The sequence below is a fragment of the Symphodus melops genome, assembly GCF_947650265.1.
Source record: "Symphodus melops genome assembly, chromosome: 4".
NCBI lineage: Eukaryota > Metazoa > Chordata > Actinopteri > Labriformes > Labridae > Symphodus > Symphodus melops.
In genome coordinates, this window is record NC_136694.1 from 20,174,279 (window position 1) to 20,193,346 (window position 19,068).

The window sequence follows — 19,068 nt, forward strand, 5'->3', positions numbered from 1 at the left end:
GTGAAATATATTTAAGCAATGTTATTCTTCTTCAAATACATACAATTGAATGTGTTTAGCATAGGCTATCAATTTTTATCTTTTAATCTAAGAAATCTATTTCCCTGATTTTGTTATAGCTGAACAAAAATTCAGTAATGAGTAAATGCTTTAATAAATAATGTGTTAATGTTAAGAGTCAGAATTGGTTTTATTGCCAAGTACATTTATATGTACGGCGGCTGTGGCTCAGTTGGTAGAGTCGTCGTCTCTTAATGGTCGAAGGTGATCAGAATATAACCTTTATTTAACTAAAAATAGTTTGTTGTTGTATTCAAAGAAATTGTGGTTAGGTGGAGGTCAAACAAACCCCTTTTACTTTTTGTCACCTGAGATATTTTAAGCATACGGCCCATCTAAAGCTCGGTTATATTCATGACTCGGGGAAATTCACTATCCAGCCTTAACGTGATACTTCATACTCCTTTTTAAGTCTACAACACAAAAACATAGCATGTTGTATTTTCTACAACCACTGGGTGGCACTAATTGTGTTTACAGCGCACGATATGTCGTATTAAGAAAACCCACGGAGAAGAAGTGCTGCTGCAGAAAGAGAAGAAGAACGATCATCTCCTCGGCCTCTGCGTCAAATCTCGACATTATTGACCTCGAGGAACAGGTTAGTAAGGAAGGCTAAAGCGATACAGCACCGACGCGGTAATGATCCAGGACATGTTCTCCTAATGTGTGTGTAAGGCAAACAGGACCGAGGATCCAGATTTAAACCCGGCTTTGAGAAGCAAATGTTAGCACAGTTAGCTAGCTCTCATGGCGTCATCGTCTGAATGGATTTTGTGTTGAGCTGACCTTCATTAAAAGTCTCTGATGGTCTGCATAACTCAAGTTATCAGTCAAACTATCCTTTGAGACGTCGTTGTGTTGCGTTTCAGCCGTCTCAAATGCCAACTGGCCTTGTGTTTGGTATGTCGTAGATGTGAAAAGGGCCTAGTGATGGCTACAATTAGCGGGCTAATGTATCACACCACACTGTGGGGTTGTAGCACGCCTTTCAGTGTAGTCTGTATGAATCCGAATTAACACCATTTATTAAGTGTTTTTGTGTGAATGGGCTTTATTCATGATCACTTTAATTCTGGCTTCAAAGGCCATGTCTAATCAGTGTTATCGTGATGAATATATATCCGACATTGCAAAGTAAAAAGTGGCGTTAAATTCATGCTCCTTAATGATGTTATGCAAACCTTTTATTTCCAGATAAAATACTGATTAACAAACATGTGGGATGGACCCGGGCCAAGGCAGGGACCACGAGGAGGACCTCCCTTCCGGTAAACTTTCATCACTCAACACTGATTGAAGACGAACTCCAGTGTCAGCCTCTGATTTCGCTTTGTAGGACCAGACAATATGCTTAAGGAGAGGTGTCATACAGTATATGGCGTGGGTGGGGGGGTATGGGTACTTGTTGGGTACTCGAGTAGTAATGGCACTGGCAGTAGCTCAGTCTGTAGGGACTTGTGTTGGGAACTGGGGGGTTGCAGGTTTAAGTCCCTGTGCGGACAAAAAAAAAAAAAGCATAAAATTAGTTGGACAGGTGCCAGTCCAATTCCCAGGCACTGCCGAGGGACCCTTGAGCAAGGCACATACCCCCCGCCCCCCCCCTCACTCTGACATCATAGGATCCTGCATGTGTACTGTGTCTGTGTGTAGCATGATTTCACAGTGTGAAAAATATAATTTATCATAATGCTGTGAAATACACAGAAAGTGTACTAACTTGATATGATGTGTGTATTTAGGTTAGTGTAAATGCCCATCCCTTGTGATACCAAATCATTTTATAACACAATCTTGATTTGTATGGTGACACTGTAGAATTTATTCATTGTTTTATCTGTGGGAATGTGTCCATATTATAGTCACACTTAAGTGGTAGTACCACCCTCTAGAAGTACTACTATTAGCTGATATGGACATGTTTTTACTCTTTCAATGTGCATTTTCAGCATATCTTTATGTTAATATATTAGCATTTTTACAGTGGCGATCATCGTGGAGAAATGTTTGGCAGCAGAGACCGTCCTATGCCAGATTACCATGGTAGAGATGGTATGAACATGGGGCCCATGGGAAATATGGGCCCAAGACATCTAGATCTACCACCGATGGACATGAGACGGACAGATGGGCCCCCAATGAGAGGGCGCGATATGGACCCTCGTGACATGCGAGGTAGAGAGTCAAACAGAGACTTTTTCAGACCAGGAGAAGAACCGGACTTCAGTCTTCAAAGGAATTATGACTTTCCCATCAGAGACAAAATGAATTCTTCTGGTTTCCCTGGGCCAGACATGGGAGGGAGGGGTATGCCACCTCGGGAACTAAACAACAGATTTATGGACATGAGAGACAGAAATTCATTTCATTATGACGCGCCACAGTTTAATAATCCCAACATGGACGGAAGAAGAGGGTTTCCCCAGGATCGAATGGAGCGAAACGATGGCTTTAGGGACATGCATGACAGGCCCCCAATGGGCATTGGTGACAATGAGCGCTATAATATGGACTTACCCCCACGTGAAAGGAGAATGATGGACACTGATAGAAGAGGAGGGCCACCTTTCAATCCAAGAGGTGGATTTGATTCTGATATGGATTTCAGAAATCGCCACGGGCCATCAGCTGAATTTAGAGGTAGGGATCGTTCTCCCTTAAGATATGGAAACAAAGATGTCCCCTCGGAGGGCAGGGGAAGATCAGACGTGCCCTCAGATGTCGCAGGCCCTCAAAGATCAGAGTTTATGGGAACAGAAGACAAGTTGGGAGATAGAGAATATCCAGATTCAAGTGGCAGTCCCCTGATGGATTATCGATGTGGTGAAGAGATGACTCTTGCAGAGGAATGGAAGAACCGTAGGAAGGACAAGAACCCTTTCTCGAACCTAGGTAAAGGAGGTATTGGAGGTCTACCTGAAGCCAGCTTCCCTGTAGGTTTTGGAAGAGACTTGAATGTGAGAGATCCGCTGCCATTTCAGGAAAGGGACAGACCCCCTGTTGAGTTCCAAGGAAAAGATGTTGGATTTCCTCGTGGAGACCACTTTCCAGTTATGGACCTGTCAACACTTGGCAACAAACCTCCACAAGACCGTCCACTTTCTGATATGAGTCCCCGTTTGGGCCAGCTTGGGAGAGAAAACCAGAGCAAACCGTGGCTTGGAGAAAGGGATCCAAAACTGGGCCAGAATAAATCCATTCACGACGAAAGGCCCCCTTACCATAACGAGAAGAATCAGCCCCTACACAGCATTCAGGTGCCAAGTGATTGTTTTAAAGGACTCAAAGATATCCCACTTAGTCAAGAACCTGCCAGGGGGGACATTTTGCCAGAATGTGATATCCAAGGCAGCAGCACTGTACAGGCAAGAGACCAGGACTACAGGGACATAGATTACAGGACAGGGTCCGGAAGGGCTTTTGAATACAATCATGATGAACTCCAAACGACGGAGAAACTCCTCAAAAAATCCGATCCCATCACTCTTCCAAAAGTCAGTGAGTCTGGTTCTCAGGTAGGTGGATTTTTATCTTGACACTTGAATGTTTATTGAAATTGGACCTTCATTTGTTGTGATGTTTCATAACCAGAGTTTTGATGAAAATGTCTTTTGAAAGGATCAAGACTACAGGAGTGCATCACTGGAGGAAAAGGTGTCCAATACGATCTCCATAATTGGTATTCCAAAAACTGCAACAATGGAGCAGGTAATCCAGATATCTGAGTTTGGATTATTATTCTTACTAGACTGATGTTTTCATGGACACTCATTGAATAAATCACTGATGTAGCTGCTTTTTTTTCCTTCTTTTTTTTTTGCAGATTCTTGGTGCCTTTGCTGTCCGTGATGGCGTACCAATACAGGGGATGAAGATAAAAAATGTGGTGCCAGGTAGGAATGAAGCGTCTTTGTGGGCAAAACTTTGGGGCAGTCGATCGCTAATATGTCCCTCGACATTTCGCTTTTTTTACGACATTCGAAACTACGCATTCTTTCTTTTAACATTCTTGGTTGCCTTTTGTTGGTGTTGTTGGTGGTGTGTTTGTGATCACGCAGTAAAGACAGGGGGGAGGGCAGGGGGGGGGGGGGTCTGTTACGCCTTACTGTATCATGTTTGAGGATGTTTGATCCATCAAGATTTGGGGGATTTACCGAGGATTCAGCTTTAAGAGCTTTGAAGGGTGATTTTCAATGTCAATAACCAAAAGTTCTGTGAAAAGTGAGTCACTGAATGCGTCCTGAGTCACTGAGTGTCAACATGGACTAAATGGGGTGTTCTTCATGCTGATTTAATAATCTTAAGAGGGGAAGTTTCGCCAAATGTATTTGCTGTAGATGTAGATACCACGCTTTTTTTTTGTGGAGGTTTGTGTTACAAATGGCATTAAATAAGCATCGCAATACACTTAAATGTTCCTTACGGAAATGAGTGTGTTGCTTTTTGAGCACTCAAGTAAAAGCAAATAGCCCACTTCTCAGTCTTCATGGTGCACAAAATGCAGTCATTCACTGCAATTGGTCTGGAATATTTGCCTGTCAAGGCTCAGCTTCATTAGAGCCTTTCCTGAAAATTGTCTGATTTTGAAATCAGCCATAGACGAGCATACACGAAATGTCTATTTTCCTGGAAGGTATGTGTTAAGGTGCAAAAATACGCTCACACTGATATCGATTTTTATTCACGAACAAAATGTATGTTTTTAGTCCATGACTGACCTTACTGGCATTGACTAACAAAAATCCATCTGTATTTCAAATGCTGTCCCCAGGTTACAGCTACGATACGGCCTATGTGGAGTTTTTAAACCTCGAGGATGCAGTCCACTTCATGGATTCCAACAAGGTGGCCCATTCTCGTCACTCTACGAAGGCCGTCACTCCCAGGATTATAAGGGGTTGCGAGGGCATTTAGTATATAGGGATGGAGGAAAGCTCGGAAGGGTTTGCTTCTAGTTGTGTCGAATTTACTGAAGAAGATTTTGTTAGTTGTTGACATTTAGGAAATGCAATTTAAATCCCATTTTAATCCTATTTTTTTTGCAGTTATTCATTTGGCAACTTCTAGAAAAACCTCATATCACTTCAGTAAAGCACTTAAAATATTTATGGAGAAAAACAGACGTTTTAGGGATAGAGAAAAACCTGGAAAAGGATTGTTTCATAACCTTAAGATTATGAGCATATTGAGAATGAAGTCACTGCATGTTGCAACTGTTTCATGTCTTGTGATCAAGCCTTTTGCACAGATGGGGAATTGAAGGAAACATTAATATTTCATCACTTATGTATTTCTTTAAAAAAAAAGGGTTAGGGTTAAAAGTTTCCTCTTTGTTTTATTTGACCAGTGAGAAAGTCTGGGTTATTTTGTGCTCAACTGTGGATGGAACAATTTCCAGCTACATACATGATTGGCAGAGCAGGAGGTACACGGTGTAGATAGTGAGTTTTGAGATGTACTAGAAACTGCTCTGTTTGGGAAATTCCAATTCATTAAAATTGGGACAATGTATCTTGAGCTGGTTATCGCAGAATGGAATCCTGACGAGTTGAGGTTTCCTCCTCAATAAGAGCCCGCCCGCTATACATTATCACCTTTTATTACGTGGCTGCTTATTAATGAAATCCATTTTTTCAAACAAAATATTTGGTAATTTTATTGATTTAACTTGAGTTTTTGGAATCAACGGTTAACTCTGTAGCCTTCATTAAGATAGTTTACCTAGCTGTTGTTACTCACTGGAAACATGTGAAATAGTGAGACCATATGAGTGAAAATAGATGAACATATTGGCATGAATCAGTGCAGCACAGCGGTTGGTATCCTGTCCTTTCTCCCCATCAAACTGACCAACATCAGGTTCGCTGGTCTTCTTTCTGGGGATTGAGAACGTTACAGTTGCAGTCTGATAAGTTCCTTGTAACTTAGTTATTCTGATTAATGGTGATCTGTCGTGAAGTATTCAACTGTTGATATGCAAATTTGGCCTGTTGGAATAATTGTTTGTCTACTCCAATGGAACTCAACATTGAATTGACTTGCAATTTACCAGTAATCTCTATGTAAAGCATTTACATGGACTAGAACTTGCTCTGTTTTTTGGATCTTGGTGTGTCAAAAGTTGAGTTATGTTGGATGACCCTGTGATGGGTGTGCTTACTGACCTAAAGTCAAATGAGTGAGAAAGAATGTTGTCTTTGTACTATGGGGTTAAGTTTCTCTCAATGTCCCCAGATGGAACCCTCTGTTCTTGTTCAACTCTTGACAATCCAGTTAAATGTTGTTAGCTTATTTACCATGAAGAACTCTTTTGTGCGACTTTCAAAAGAATTGCCTTCATTTGGCCTTTGGTATTTTATTATTTCTACTTCTTTTTGCGTGACTATTCAATGGGTTCTTCTTTGGCCGACGCTTTGTCCTTTCAGCAACTTTCATGAAAATCAGTAGATGTGAAAGTTATATCAAGGAGAGGCATCGTTTTTTCTTTGTCAAGCTGCAGACCTACATTGCTCTTTGGGTTCTTAAGAAATCACCAGTGGCATGGCTCTCTTTATGATTTTTGATGTTTCTGTTGGTGGATGCAGATTGAAATATAACAATTAAATTAAAAGCCTTAAATGTTTGTCCAGCTAATCATAGACCCCAGATCCTACTGATCCGCTTTTACCATCAGTGGGAGCTTCACAATTAGTATTTAGAAGAAGTGTATTTTATGAGCCAATTCATTTAGTCTTGTGAACTATATAGTTGATATTCATCTTCTGTTTAACTTTATCCTTCTTTGATTGTCATGTAGAGCCACAAGTTGGTCAGAACCCTCGAACAAGGTTTCTCTGTCGTCTAGTTGATTCTGCAGATTGTGGTCCAGTGTTCTCAGAGGTGCGGTACTGAGTGATTTCCTGATTGTTCTTTATGTTCATGTAAGTGGTCACAGGGAAATGTCTCAGCTATTGCCAGATGGTGCAGACGTTTGTGGTCTTTGCGCACCCTGCTGATCCCGCGGCTTTTCATCTTGCGCCATCACTTCAGTTTTTCTCGAAGCGTATTGAACAGTTACTGGGTTTTCTTCTCCTTTAACGGTCATTCATTGAAGCCTCGCATCACTGCCATCGCAGGCTTTGTTGTCTTGGCTCAGTCTTACTTCGGCAAGTCTTTTAGCCTGGTACTTAAATCCTCCTTTGGCTTTCCTTTTCATCATATTGTCTTGAACTCATCTTCAGTGCACCTAGACTTCTTCGCTTCGAGTTGCTCTGAGCAATTTGTGATCTTCTTCACACAATGACCAGGCTTCAGGATATGCTGGGGTGCGCTCCAATATTGTAAAAAAAATTGTGTTGTTGGATCAGTTTATGGATCGACTCCGCTACGTTGTTTCAAGAGCTCTTGCTTTCCTTTCCTATGAATATGTGCAGCTTGTGATAGCTCTGAATGGGGAAAAACTGGATAATGTGGAAAGTTGGACAATCACTTGTTCACAATATCTTTTAAGATCCATATAGCTCCTTCACGAACACTTGATTTGTATTTTGTGGGATTATTTTTGAAATGGTTTCAATGGTTATTAGGCTTTGTGTGAATGTGTTTCAATAAACGGAATTAAGGCTGTTAAACTCGAAGCTACTACACGGCCTCAGACGTTCCCTTTTGAAGCAGCTCATTTCTGTTGCTAAAGGAGTCTCGTCTTGAAAAAAAGAGGCCTCTCCGACGGAATCATTTATACACCTTCCCTACTGCGGCTGTGATTCGCATTTCTCTTTGAGATGATTCTTCGGACAAATCTATTTTTAAAGATCCACTGACTGTACCAGTTTTGAAGTTGTGACATTAGCAGTTTTTTTTTTTGTTAGTGTTTTTTTTATCGTGTGCTCGATTTCTTTGGCTATTCTGCAGGAGAAAGCGAACCAAAGATATACGACTCTGAACTGTACGAACAGTGGTGGATACTTGAGTAAAATTTACTAGGCGAAGTGTCTTGGTTTGATTCGTAGAATATTCGTCATATCAGTAGAAAACAAGTGGAGTTGTAAAGTCACTACCCTTATTATAGGTCCCCTTCACACTGTTTAATATATCATTGGGGCTATTGACCCGTGTAAAGCATGACCTTGGATTGGGCTTTGCACACCATGTCAAGTGTTTGCCCGTTTTATCCTCACCAGTTAAGAGGAGGGCTTAAACTGCCACAGTGCATGTTGGGTGTCATTGGCATTATTTAAGAAGTAAGTCTCACATCTTGTAAGATGCTGATCGATCAATTCTGTTGTTCTTCCAGGGATCTCTAAAGGTTGGCACTAGAACGTCATCCATGAGGTACTTCCATCCAGATGAGCATGACAGAGGTGTTCATGTGAGTGATGACTCAAATCAACATAACCTTTCTCCTTATGTTTCCCAGTTGTACTTTAAAGTGCCCCTCCCTGTCTGTGTCTGAATTAGGAGTCTGATCACAAAGTACCTCAACTCCCAGAGCCCCCACTACCCAGACAAGATGAACCTTTAGATGAGATGAAGATCGGCCTGAACGGGTCGAAACCTAAAGGCCCCGTGGAGCCTCTGTCAAACAGTCAGTGGCAGCGTAGCTCTGACCTCACACCAGAGGCCTGGCAGCAGCAGGTGGACCAACAGCTCCAACAGCAAGAAACTGAGCAGCAGGCGGAGTCGTGGAGCAGCCGCAACCCTCCTCCCAACTCGCCACTTAAACCTAAATCTGTCTTCAAAGACAGCAAAAGTATGTTTCATGAAGCTTCTAAAGCTTGCTGCTTTACACGGCAGCAGGCCACAGACACAGTTGTTTTTCTTATAACCATGCAGGTCAACAGTTTTTTTTTTTTGTCTCGTCACTTTCACAGCCATGATCCTAAAAAATGTGAAGCCCACCACCTCGGTAGATACTATCCTGAAAGCCTTGGACCCCTTTGCATATCTGGATGAAAGAAATGTTCGTTTAGTCAAGGCCAAGCAACCAGGAGCCAAGTGTTTCTGCTTTGTGGACATGGACTCCCACGAGGTACCAGGACAGATCTGAACCCTCGTGTTTGCTTTGAGCTTGTGATGGTTGGCTTTTCCATCGCACCCCCTCCCCCATGACTTCCCCCCACACTTAACCACTGCGTCTTTCCTTTGCAGCAAGTGACGCGTCTCGTCGAGCTCCTCACCAAACCCAAACCCCTCTACATTGACGGAGTCCGAGTTTACGCCGAGGTTGCAAGACCCCTCAAGAACCAAAAGTAAGTCACCGACTTGTGAGGATTTTCATAATTGCTTCATCTTTTACCAAAATGATCTCCAGGTTTGAACCCTTGAACCTGACAGTTTATATTTCTTTCAGTTTTAAGAAAGACGTTGATAACCCAAACAGTTCCCTCCTTGGATATCCACCTGACGTCAGCGTGATGGGGGTAAGCTGACTTCTTTATTGTGAAGTTCTCCAGAGTTGAGATGGTTTGGGAAACGGTGCATTCAGTTTCCTTTTTCCTCCTTGACATTTCAGCAGCAGCAGTATCCACCACCTCCACAGTACTTGATGCCACCCTCGGGTGTCCCCGCTGGAATGCAAGGTGAATCTCGCTAAGACACATTTGGGTTTCTCAGACCGAAGAGACGAGCTTCATATCATCAAGCATGAACATAAAGAGTAGTTCAGAGACTTTCCTCTCTGTCACCAGGTGATTTGATGACGGGCAGCACGATTCCTGATATGACACCAGACCCCAGCATGGGACAGGTAGGGGAACGGCACAAAGAGCACTGCTGTAGACGTCTCGTCTGGAAGCACAACAAGTGAATGTATCGTCTTCTGAAACTCTTCATAGGGACTGGGCTACGGTGATGCGAGAGCTGTGGACCCGTCTTACCAGGCTGGCGTACCCCCTGTTGCTCCAGAACTATCCGGAGTGATCGTCCCTGTGGACGGATCACACACCTACGTTTACGGTAAGAAGGAAATGAAGCATTCAAATCCAGAAAATGACTTTAATCAGCTTGTACTTGACAAGCACTGCATTGTAGTAAACATTGTTGCATTGTTGTAAAACAGATTACCCAAAAGATGTCCTCCCCATGAAAGCTTTTTCTCAGGCAGGAGGGGAGCCTGATTTGTAGAGGCGCCTTTTCTTGAAAACATCTTTGATTGAACCTTTTTTTTTATTAGTCTCTCTGTCAAGTGGGTTCATGTTGCGTTGATATCAAACTCTTCTCAATCTGTCCAGGCTCTGGGACTCCTGACATGACCAACTACTTGTTCGATGCCACGTCGGGCTTCTTCTACGACCCTGAGACCACGCTGTACTACGACCCCGGCTCGAGGGTGAGAACACGCGTAGTCGATGAGTGCTCAACAGTAGAAGGTGTTCAATTGAGTATCCACATTCTGCAGTCGATATCCTCCTACACAGAAGCGTTTGAAAAAACGCTTCTGTGTATATTTATTCAACATTTGAAGCTTGTTTGTAAAAACACCTTGTTTTTCACCGCTGTAAGGACACGCATAATAGTTTTGAGTTGTGGGTTTTGTATCACGAACAATACACCCTTTACCTCCCACTCTTTTCTGGCTCTGTCACTATTTTGAGCGGAAGATTAACAAATGATTTTCAGTCTTGAGGAGTGAAAACTGTCAACCACAAAACCAATCAAGGAGCGAAGTGGAAAAAAAGATTGTGGAGGTGTTTTGATTGTTTCTTAGCTAAAAGACTTGTTTAAAGTGATTATCACTAAGTTTAGATTTCCCTTCTTCTCCCTTTCCTGTGTGTAGTACTTCTACAATGCTCAAACCCAAGAGTACTTGTACTGGGATGGTGTTTCAAAGACGTACATCCCAGTGCCAGCAGGGAACTCTGCAGAGGCTCAGCCACTTACCATGACAGCTGAGGACCAGGCCATTCTCTCCAACCCAGCAGCAGACGCTCCTCTGGAAATGAAGAAATCGATGCTACCTCCACCCGCAGTAGCAGCTCCGGCATCAGTTCCCGCACCAGCCTCTGAACCTGTTCCGGTCGCTTCTGCTGCTGCCGCTGCCATCTCTGCCCCAGAGCCTGTCCCGACATTCACAACAGCTCAAGAGAAGAGAGACGAGGAGGAACTTTGTAAAAAGGACAAAGAGAAAGACCTCAAAGACGATAAGCCGAGAAGCCTTGCTGCTGTCAAGGTAGAGCTGAAGTTAACAGAAACCAGAGCACAGAATGTGAAATATAGATGTGCTAAGGGGAGATAATTATGTAATGTGTCGCTGTTTGCAGATCATGAAAGATATGGAGCGCTGGGCGAAGATCCAGAATCGTCAAAAGGAAACTGTCCGTGCAGCATCACCGGTACTGAAGGGTGGATTGGATGACGACAGGAGGCAATCCAAGTCTGCTGACGCTGGGTTTGCCGTCTTTGAAAGAAAGGTTGGCAAGACACCTCTATTCCAGAAATGTATTTTTCTTCCTTTTGTAATCGAGCATAGAAAAAATGTAGACATTTTGTAATTATTACAAATGTTTCATTTGACCCCCCCTCCCCTTTTCTTTTTCTGTCGTTAGATCACAGGTGCAGAGGATCTTTTCAAGAAGCCTCTTGCTCCTGCCAAGAAAGATGAAAAGTCGAAGGTAAAAGCCCTCCTCCTATTTTTTTTTTTTTTTTCCCAACATACTTTATTGGTAACGTTTTGGTCTCATTCATTTTTACTTTCAGGGCTTTATTTCACAAATGGAATAAAAGTGGAAAACAAACTTACGAGCAACATAACTTTTTTTTTTGTTTGTTTTTAACATTAATTTCCTTTACTTACCCAGCGTCCAATGGGATCTCTGGGTCTGCTGGCATCTGACTATGCTGCTGGAAGTGATGAAGAGGTGGAAGAAGATAAGGAGGAGGCAGGAAAGAGCAGCCAGGGAGGCCAGTCTGAAGATAAGGACAGTAAGCTGACAGACTGGAAGAAGATGGCCTGCCTGCTGTGTCGAAGACAGTTCCCCAACAAGGACGCTCTGATCCGCCACCAGCAGCTCTCAGATCTGCACAAAGTAATAACCAGCGACCCCTTTACAAACATCAGTCGACAGTGACCTCAATAATATATCCTCTAATACATGATGTTTTTTTTCTGGACAGCAAAATATGGAGATTCACCTTAAGATCAAGAGGTCAAAGAAGGAGCTGGAGGCGCTGGAGAACCAGGAAAAAGAAGTATGGGAAAATGAATAGATTAGCCAGAAAGCCAAAAGGATGTATCAGGCTGACAGCTGATCATTAAACGTGTGCTTATTCTTTCTTAGCTAAGTGCCAGAGAAACTACCAAGTCACCAGAAGTGAAAAGGAAAAAACATCACCACCCACAGTCACAGCACCACAACACCTGGGCTGGAAGTTCCAGGTAGGTTTTCTTTAAACAGGGCACATATTGGAGTGGTTTCATGAACTAGATTTCTGATTGAATTGTGTTTTCTTTATGCTTAGGGATAGTAAAGTCAGTGATAGACCTGGCTTAGGATCTGAACCTGCCCCAGTAAGTGTGAAGTTGAATTTATTTGCAAATTTTGAGAGTTTTTGTAGTTTGTGTGTTGAACCTTTCATTGCACTTTTGTCTTCAGCAGAGGAAAAAGAAAGAGCCTGTTGTTTGGGACCATGCCACCTACAAGCAAGCAGTACGGAAAGCCATGTTTGCACGCTTTAAAGAACTCGAGTAATCGCATCTTAACTTGATATGTGAACTGTTAATTCGACATGCTCACCTCTTGGTGTAAGAAATTCCCTCGGAAATGGGTTTATCGTCTCTCCATCTGGAACACAATGACACTAAGGATCCACAGTGTTCTACAATGAAAAGATGTGACCCAAAATAAACATAAGGCTTGAGTGGGGCTAAAGTCAGATAGCTATAAATATTTTACATCATGAATAATGGCGGTTGTACAGAAAGTATTGATTGATGCTGTTTGAGATTTTTGTCCTTATTTTAAATGTCCTGTATAAAATTGTCAAATGTCTGTTTTTGTTATTTTGCAACGATGCAGTCACTGGCCACAACAACATATTGTTTTAATACAGAACAATTTTTACATTTTTGTTTCCATGGATGAAAGTGCTACTTAATGTACCTTTCTTTTAAGTAAAACCAGATCATTCTGCTTCAAAGTGTTTGTCATACGTGTTTATTTATGTAAGGATTCTGCAAGAGACTTATTTTCCCGCCTGTTTCTTTCTTACAATTTCCACAAGGGGGCAGCAAGAGGCCATGATTAATTTTGTGACGTGTTCGTGCAAGAATACTGACCAGAATAATCAGTTAGTTTTCTAAATACACAGAGGCACATATAGCTTAAATGGAAATGAAAACAATGAGTAACCTATGGACTCTGGATGGACCATATTTCAGGCATGTTCTGTCTTCTATGATTTTAGTTCATTGTAAATGCAGCTTTAATATTCCACAGTTGTGTAGCAGGAGTCGGAACATGAAGCCTCCCCTCTGACCTTTACTGATATGGAGGGATCAGCCCTCACCCTCCCTGAGGCGGTGGTTCAATGAGTGCAATGGATTGGTGGGTTTAGTGTGCTGACATACCAACTCGTCTGAGAGCCTCAACAAGAACCCAGCAGCCTGTGAAGCCTGTAGTCACTGATGAACAAAAACACAGGAGCATGGGGGCAAACACCTTTCTAGCCTCCTACTGTGTATTCACTATGGGTTAGTAAACCAATGACAAACGTAAGAAACCGATTGGGTTTGGCTTTTTTTCAAAGCAGCAGTCTGGAAAACATGAACAATATTGAGTAACAGTATATGGAGCCTCCCTGTCTGAGGATGCAACGCAGCCTGGACTGTTTTTTTCAGTGTAAACTTGTGGCTTTGCAGCATGACAGCCCAATAAAGAAAACCACTGTGATTATCTCAGGTGGAGATTTTATTGCAGTGAAACCCTGATGTGTTAACAGACTACTGGCAGTTGTGTGTGTATATATATATATATATATATATATATATATATAAAAACTTAGACACCCACCTTTGATTAAAAGGTAGTTTAATAATCTCTGTTCTGTCTCACTGGGAACAGCTGCAATAATTCTGATTAATTCAAGTAGAACGCTGTGAACACAAAGGGATTGGGTTCATACTGAACTTAGTCAGAACTCCCAAACTTGTATCTTATTCATTTTGCCAAGGTTTGCCAACATGCTTTCAAACTGCCTCACCCTTCCCTCAGGATAGGAACAAAGTATTTTTGGGTGTAAGTCAAAACTTGTTCTCGGCCTGTTCATCTGAGGTCATCAAAATTACCCACAGAACTTATTTGCGAAACATTTTTGTAAAATCTCTGCTTAATTTGTGAAATGTGGTGACATGCATGAACAACTCACTAATGAACTTGTTTCAAATGTATCAGCGGTGTTAATGCGGAAAATCTGCAGGTCGTAATCTAAAACAAGGGAAATAGATTTACTGCCTTGATAAAACTAGCGTTATTCTCACACTTAACCTGTTCATCATCTTGGTGGTCCCTGTATTTCCATGTGTCCTTGAATGAATGGATCACTTGGGTGTCTCCTTTACTCTAAGAGTGCCTCATATCTTCAGACCTTGTAAGGCCCTTTAATTTGCTTCCATATTTGCTGTTCTTTCTCTGCCCGTCATGCTGACATACAGCAATAAAGGATTTTGTAGTCATGTACATTTAACTTAATAGGCTGTGTCTGATAAAATGTATTCAATGTAAATGCGTCCTTGATTTTGTGGCAATTATTTTAGTAACTTTCAAACAAAAATGTTTGAGATAGTATCTGCTTATTTTTGTTGTATTAAATATAATCTTTATGTAATTCTAAATTAAGAGAATTATTTATGACTCCAACTCAATAAAATTAGCCAGTTTTTATTTGACAAGCACTTACTGTTATTTTTTATTTTATTTGCTTTATTTGCTTCTCAGTTTCATAAAGCTGTTGGATCTTGTTTGAAATAGTTTTTCACTTTTCTGTGAAAATCCTAGCTGACATTAAGGTTACTGTACAATTCAGATCCTATTAAATATAAATATATCAACAATATCAAATAAAGTCACACTGTGATGGATTATCTAGATTTTCTTTCCTCCCCTAAATGCCAGAGAGGGATCTGTCTTTTTCCATTTTTTTTTTAATTTGGATTCATTTCTATTCTCACAAGACCCCCCAAAGACCCCCCTAGTACCCAGTGACAGATGTCATCATTACCGAGTCCTAACAGTCAGAACAGAATTAATGTGCAGTTGGTCTGCGAGGATGAGAGGCCAAACAGAAAGGAAGGGTGCAGAGAGCTGCCGTGTTAGTGTCCCCTGTGAAGGAGAAGCTTTCAGGCAGCGTGAATGGCAGGAAAAGGTGGACAGGGGGGCCAATTATCTCAGCTGGACAGCTTTTAGCATCAGGCGGGTGGAGCTGGAGCAGCAGTCTGGGGACGAGACGGAAGAAGAACACAGTCAGCAGGACTGTCAGATGTTAAGACGTGCTGTCAGTCGAAGTGAAAGGAGAAGCATCGTGTGATTGCTTTTTAATGGAGGTCTGAAAAAAGACACGCAATGTTGAAAATACATTTAAAACAGACTTGCATAGACTTATTTATTTTCTTTTTTTTACATCCATTCATAACACCAGTGGACAAGCGGTTCACCACATACCTTCAAGTTTATTTTTGTCTTATGTCTGGACTCTTGAATATAGGATTTCTGCATGAAATTAAATCCCTGTAGTATTAAAAATGAAAAAAGGATTTTACAATATAGAATGACTGTGTGGTAGTTCTTTTAAATCCTGTCTTTGTCCGTTATGACAAATGATCAAAAACGTACCCCATGTAGACGAATCTTAAGCAGACGCATGTGTTTGTGGTCACTCCATGTATGCACAAAAAAAAGTCTATACCATCTCAGGCTCATGGGGAAATCATGCCTGTCCAAGCAATGTCTCCATCCGGCTTGTTCTTTCAAGTGCAAAGTGAAAAATGATGTCTGTTATTGATTGCTAATCTATAACATCATCTTGAAAATGTCCACAGGATTGTCAGGCATGGAATGTACTTCAGAGCACAGTTTATTGAGAACATTTGGAACAAAGCTTGTAGCAGAACCAATCCCTCTGGCAGTTCTGTCATTAAGAACATTATGGACGTTCAAAACATTTGGAAATGATGTCATGGTTCTGCACTCCAGCAGTGACGGAGAAATGACTAGTGCTAGTGCTATGCTAAAGCACGGAACAGACAGCTGGAATGTTTCCTTCGATTCCTAAAAGAACTTTCCGTCCACTTTTGTACTATTGTCTTCCTTAATTACTACTGAGATAGCTGATAATGATTCACAGATAAGCTGTCACTATTGATTACTACAACTTTGCGTAACCTTTGTGAACAAAATAAACCCTAATGTGTTTCATATGAAAGCTTTGTGGAGAATGTCTGACGTATTTATTCAATATGATTTTTCATTGCACTAGCTAATAATAGGCAACTGGCATCCTCCAGTATTTACAAATTAAGCTAACACAAAATACTGTTATGCAAAATACTGCTTTTTAACACGCTCTCAAGTGGCCACTTGAGGCCGCAAAGGGAGTAAAACTCCCAAGAGACTTTATGGAAAAAGTCCAACTGACTGCAGAATTAAACATTTACAGCTTGTAATGAAAAAGAAGTCAATACGGTCGCTAAATAGCTAATATATATAGTGTATATATATATATATATATATATATAGTGTATATATATATATATGTGTATATATATATATATATATATATATATATATATATATATATATATATATATTGGTGTCACCTCTTCTAATTTATGTCTGTGAAAATCACCTTTCAACTGTGTTGTTCGTGGTGCCCGTATTTTGATGTACATATTGGACACATGACTTGCTGTGAGGTAAATTTATGAAAGGGCAACCCCACCAAGTTGATGACTAAATCTCGTCAATCTAAAATCTCGGCATTCATTTCTATCAGTGGTACTTGGCGTTCAAAAGATGCCTCTGTTCATCGTACCATTGACTGGTTAGCTTGTTCAGTATTTGTGTTGGTCACTCAAAGGCCTCAACATTGCTGTTGGCTTGATGTGTGCAACCTTGCATTAAGTGGCAAGATTGATACTTTCCACATACTGTCTTCATTAGTCCGAAAAATAAACAACCGCAGTCAGCCACGAAAGAGAACATTATTTTCTGGGAAACGCTGTGGTCTCATTAGCCAGCTAATTCTTTAGCCTTTGCCATAACATTTTAGCTGATAGCTTTGGTGTTCGCTAACCCTCCACCCGCTCCTCAAATTATGGTTGCTTGTGATCCCAGTAAATCAAAATGGCAGACTCAAGACATCAACAAGTTTATAAACTAGTGGATGACATGACAAGGGTTATGTGTATTTCCTATACACCACCCAATGGTCATTCATCTACTGATGCTGAGGAAGTAGCAACATATCCATACACGTAAATCCCATATAGAACAGGGGTACTTTACCTAACTTACCAAACTGTTTGGTTTAGTGTGTGCAACTTCTATTAGAATTGGATTCTTTCTGGCTCTTAGTTTTCTCATGGTCGTAGAGTTCAAGCACTCAGGTGTGTAGAATCTCATCAGTGTATATTATTAATAGCTGGTTTAATTTTTAATGTAGTATTAGACTTGGGGAGCATACGGCTAATATGTGCTGCCACAGATGAGCTGCTGAACCTTTCACTGATTTTATATGACAGTAAAGACTATTCTATGTTATTGTAATTGTATTCTAAGCGGAGCATAATGTTGAGAAAATAAATGGTAATACACTGGGTCAATATTAGCAGGAAGGAGAGAAGGACTACAGGTTCTGTTCAGGCAACATGTGGCTCCATCAGGTGGGGTTTCAGTAGCAATTGCCTGCGAGGGTACTTTCAAAGGTAACATCAAGCCCATATGGATGAAGCATCATTTCAGGGCAATTGTCTGCCTGGTTTTATTACTGCAGGTCATATAAAATGAAAATAACCATGCTGGCAATCAGCCATTACTGCTATATCTCCATAGGAATATTATCTGTTATAGTCCATTTTAATACAATATTACCCATATGTTGCCTTTATGCTATTATCACAGATACACAAGTATATTTCCTTTATCATTATCTTCATAGGCTTGAAGCATTACCTCTCTAAATCCACTTATATCCTTCAATGTTGCATCACCACTGCAACACAAATTATCTTTATTATTGTTGTAACATGAACAGCTTAAAACCAGACCTGTAGTATTGCTTAATATGTAAATTATGTAATCTGAAACAATCTGAAAAAGTGGCTGAAATACGTGAACATGTTAAAAGAGCAATCCTGTTGTATGTAGGCATTAAACCTGAGATTTTTAAACCTGAAAAGCATGTGTTGTTTGAAAGACAAACTACATGCAAGGTAAATGGGGTTTTAGTCTGATGCTTGCTGTCATAAAAAGTGATTTTGGTGCAACAGCAGCTATTTTCCTTTTTATCCATTAGATTCTTTCCCATTCATGATATAAGGAACCCAGTTTTGAAATACTTCTGAAAACATGTGGGATTGATCACCATCTGCTGCTGCAGTACCTGTATTTCTCAAAATATCAGAACCCCATTAGTTAGCATGTTTGCTTTGCAACGTTGGCGCATAGTTCCTGGTCATAGAGCCATGACGACAGAAGCATTGAGATGCTTTTCAGTCGTCTCACAGGGTGATACCTGTGTAGCACTGCCCCGTTCATGTGCTCTGAATCAGAGGGCGCTGAAAGGTGCTTGCATCACCAGCGTTTTACCCCAGAACAAAAGCTCTCTGGCACTCTATATGTGGAAGGAAGCATTGAGAACACATGGCAAACTTCATCAGCAGTAGGTTTACATTACTTGTCTTCAGCTGATAAACCTATCAGCACGGTCTTGGGAAACAGATGAAGCTGTAGCGTTGCTGCTTTTTCTCATTCAGTCAACATTATAACTTGATCCGCTGTAAGCTGGCTGCAGGATATGTTCATTCCAGTTCATGGCTTT

General features: G+C 41.1%; 1 protein-coding gene across 3 annotated transcripts; it reads left to right on the top strand.

The window, feature by feature from the left end:
• Positions 1 to 550: 550 nt before the first annotated feature.
• rbm6 (RNA binding motif protein 6) lies at positions 551 to 13,173 on the top strand. Of its 3 annotated transcripts, none has more exons than XM_079342168.1 (23): positions 551 to 661; positions 1,258 to 1,331; positions 2,045 to 3,575; positions 3,679 to 3,768; positions 3,884 to 3,953; positions 4,832 to 4,905; positions 8,333 to 8,407; positions 8,497 to 8,788; positions 8,910 to 9,067; positions 9,187 to 9,287; positions 9,389 to 9,458; positions 9,548 to 9,617; positions 9,726 to 9,784; positions 9,873 to 9,993; positions 10,269 to 10,366; positions 10,814 to 11,206; positions 11,298 to 11,447; positions 11,583 to 11,648; positions 11,835 to 12,062; positions 12,151 to 12,225; positions 12,315 to 12,412; positions 12,496 to 12,544; positions 12,630 to 13,173. In XM_079342168.1, exons 2-23 carry the CDS (start codon positions 1,279 to 1,281, stop codon positions 12,723 to 12,725), a joined length of 4,017 nt encoding a protein of 1,338 aa, XP_079198294.1. In that variant the 5' UTR covers positions 551 to 661; positions 1,258 to 1,278; the 3' UTR covers positions 12,726 to 13,173. The 3 variants fall into 3 exon arrangements, with proteins under 3 accessions (XP_079198294.1, XP_079198296.1, XP_079198295.1); XM_079342170.1 differs by having other exon boundaries at positions 12,633 to 13,173; XM_079342169.1 differs by having other exon boundaries at positions 9,551 to 9,617.
• The last annotated feature ends 5,895 nt before the right edge of the window (positions 13,174 to 19,068 follow it).

Bases quoted from the DNA above. Each gene is read 5' to 3' on its own strand.
- rbm6 (XM_079342168.1), top strand. From the start codon at position 1,279: ATGTGGGATGGACCCGGGCCAAGGCAGGGACCACGAGGAGGACCTCCC. The intron at 1,332-2,044 runs GTAAACTTTCAT...GCATTTTTACAG, and splicing joins CGAGGAGGACCTCCCTTCCG to TGGCGATCATCGTGGAGAAA. The intron at 11,448-11,582 runs GTTGGCAAGACA...TTCTGTCGTTAG, and splicing joins TTGCCGTCTTTGAAAGAAAG to ATCACAGGTGCAGAGGATCT.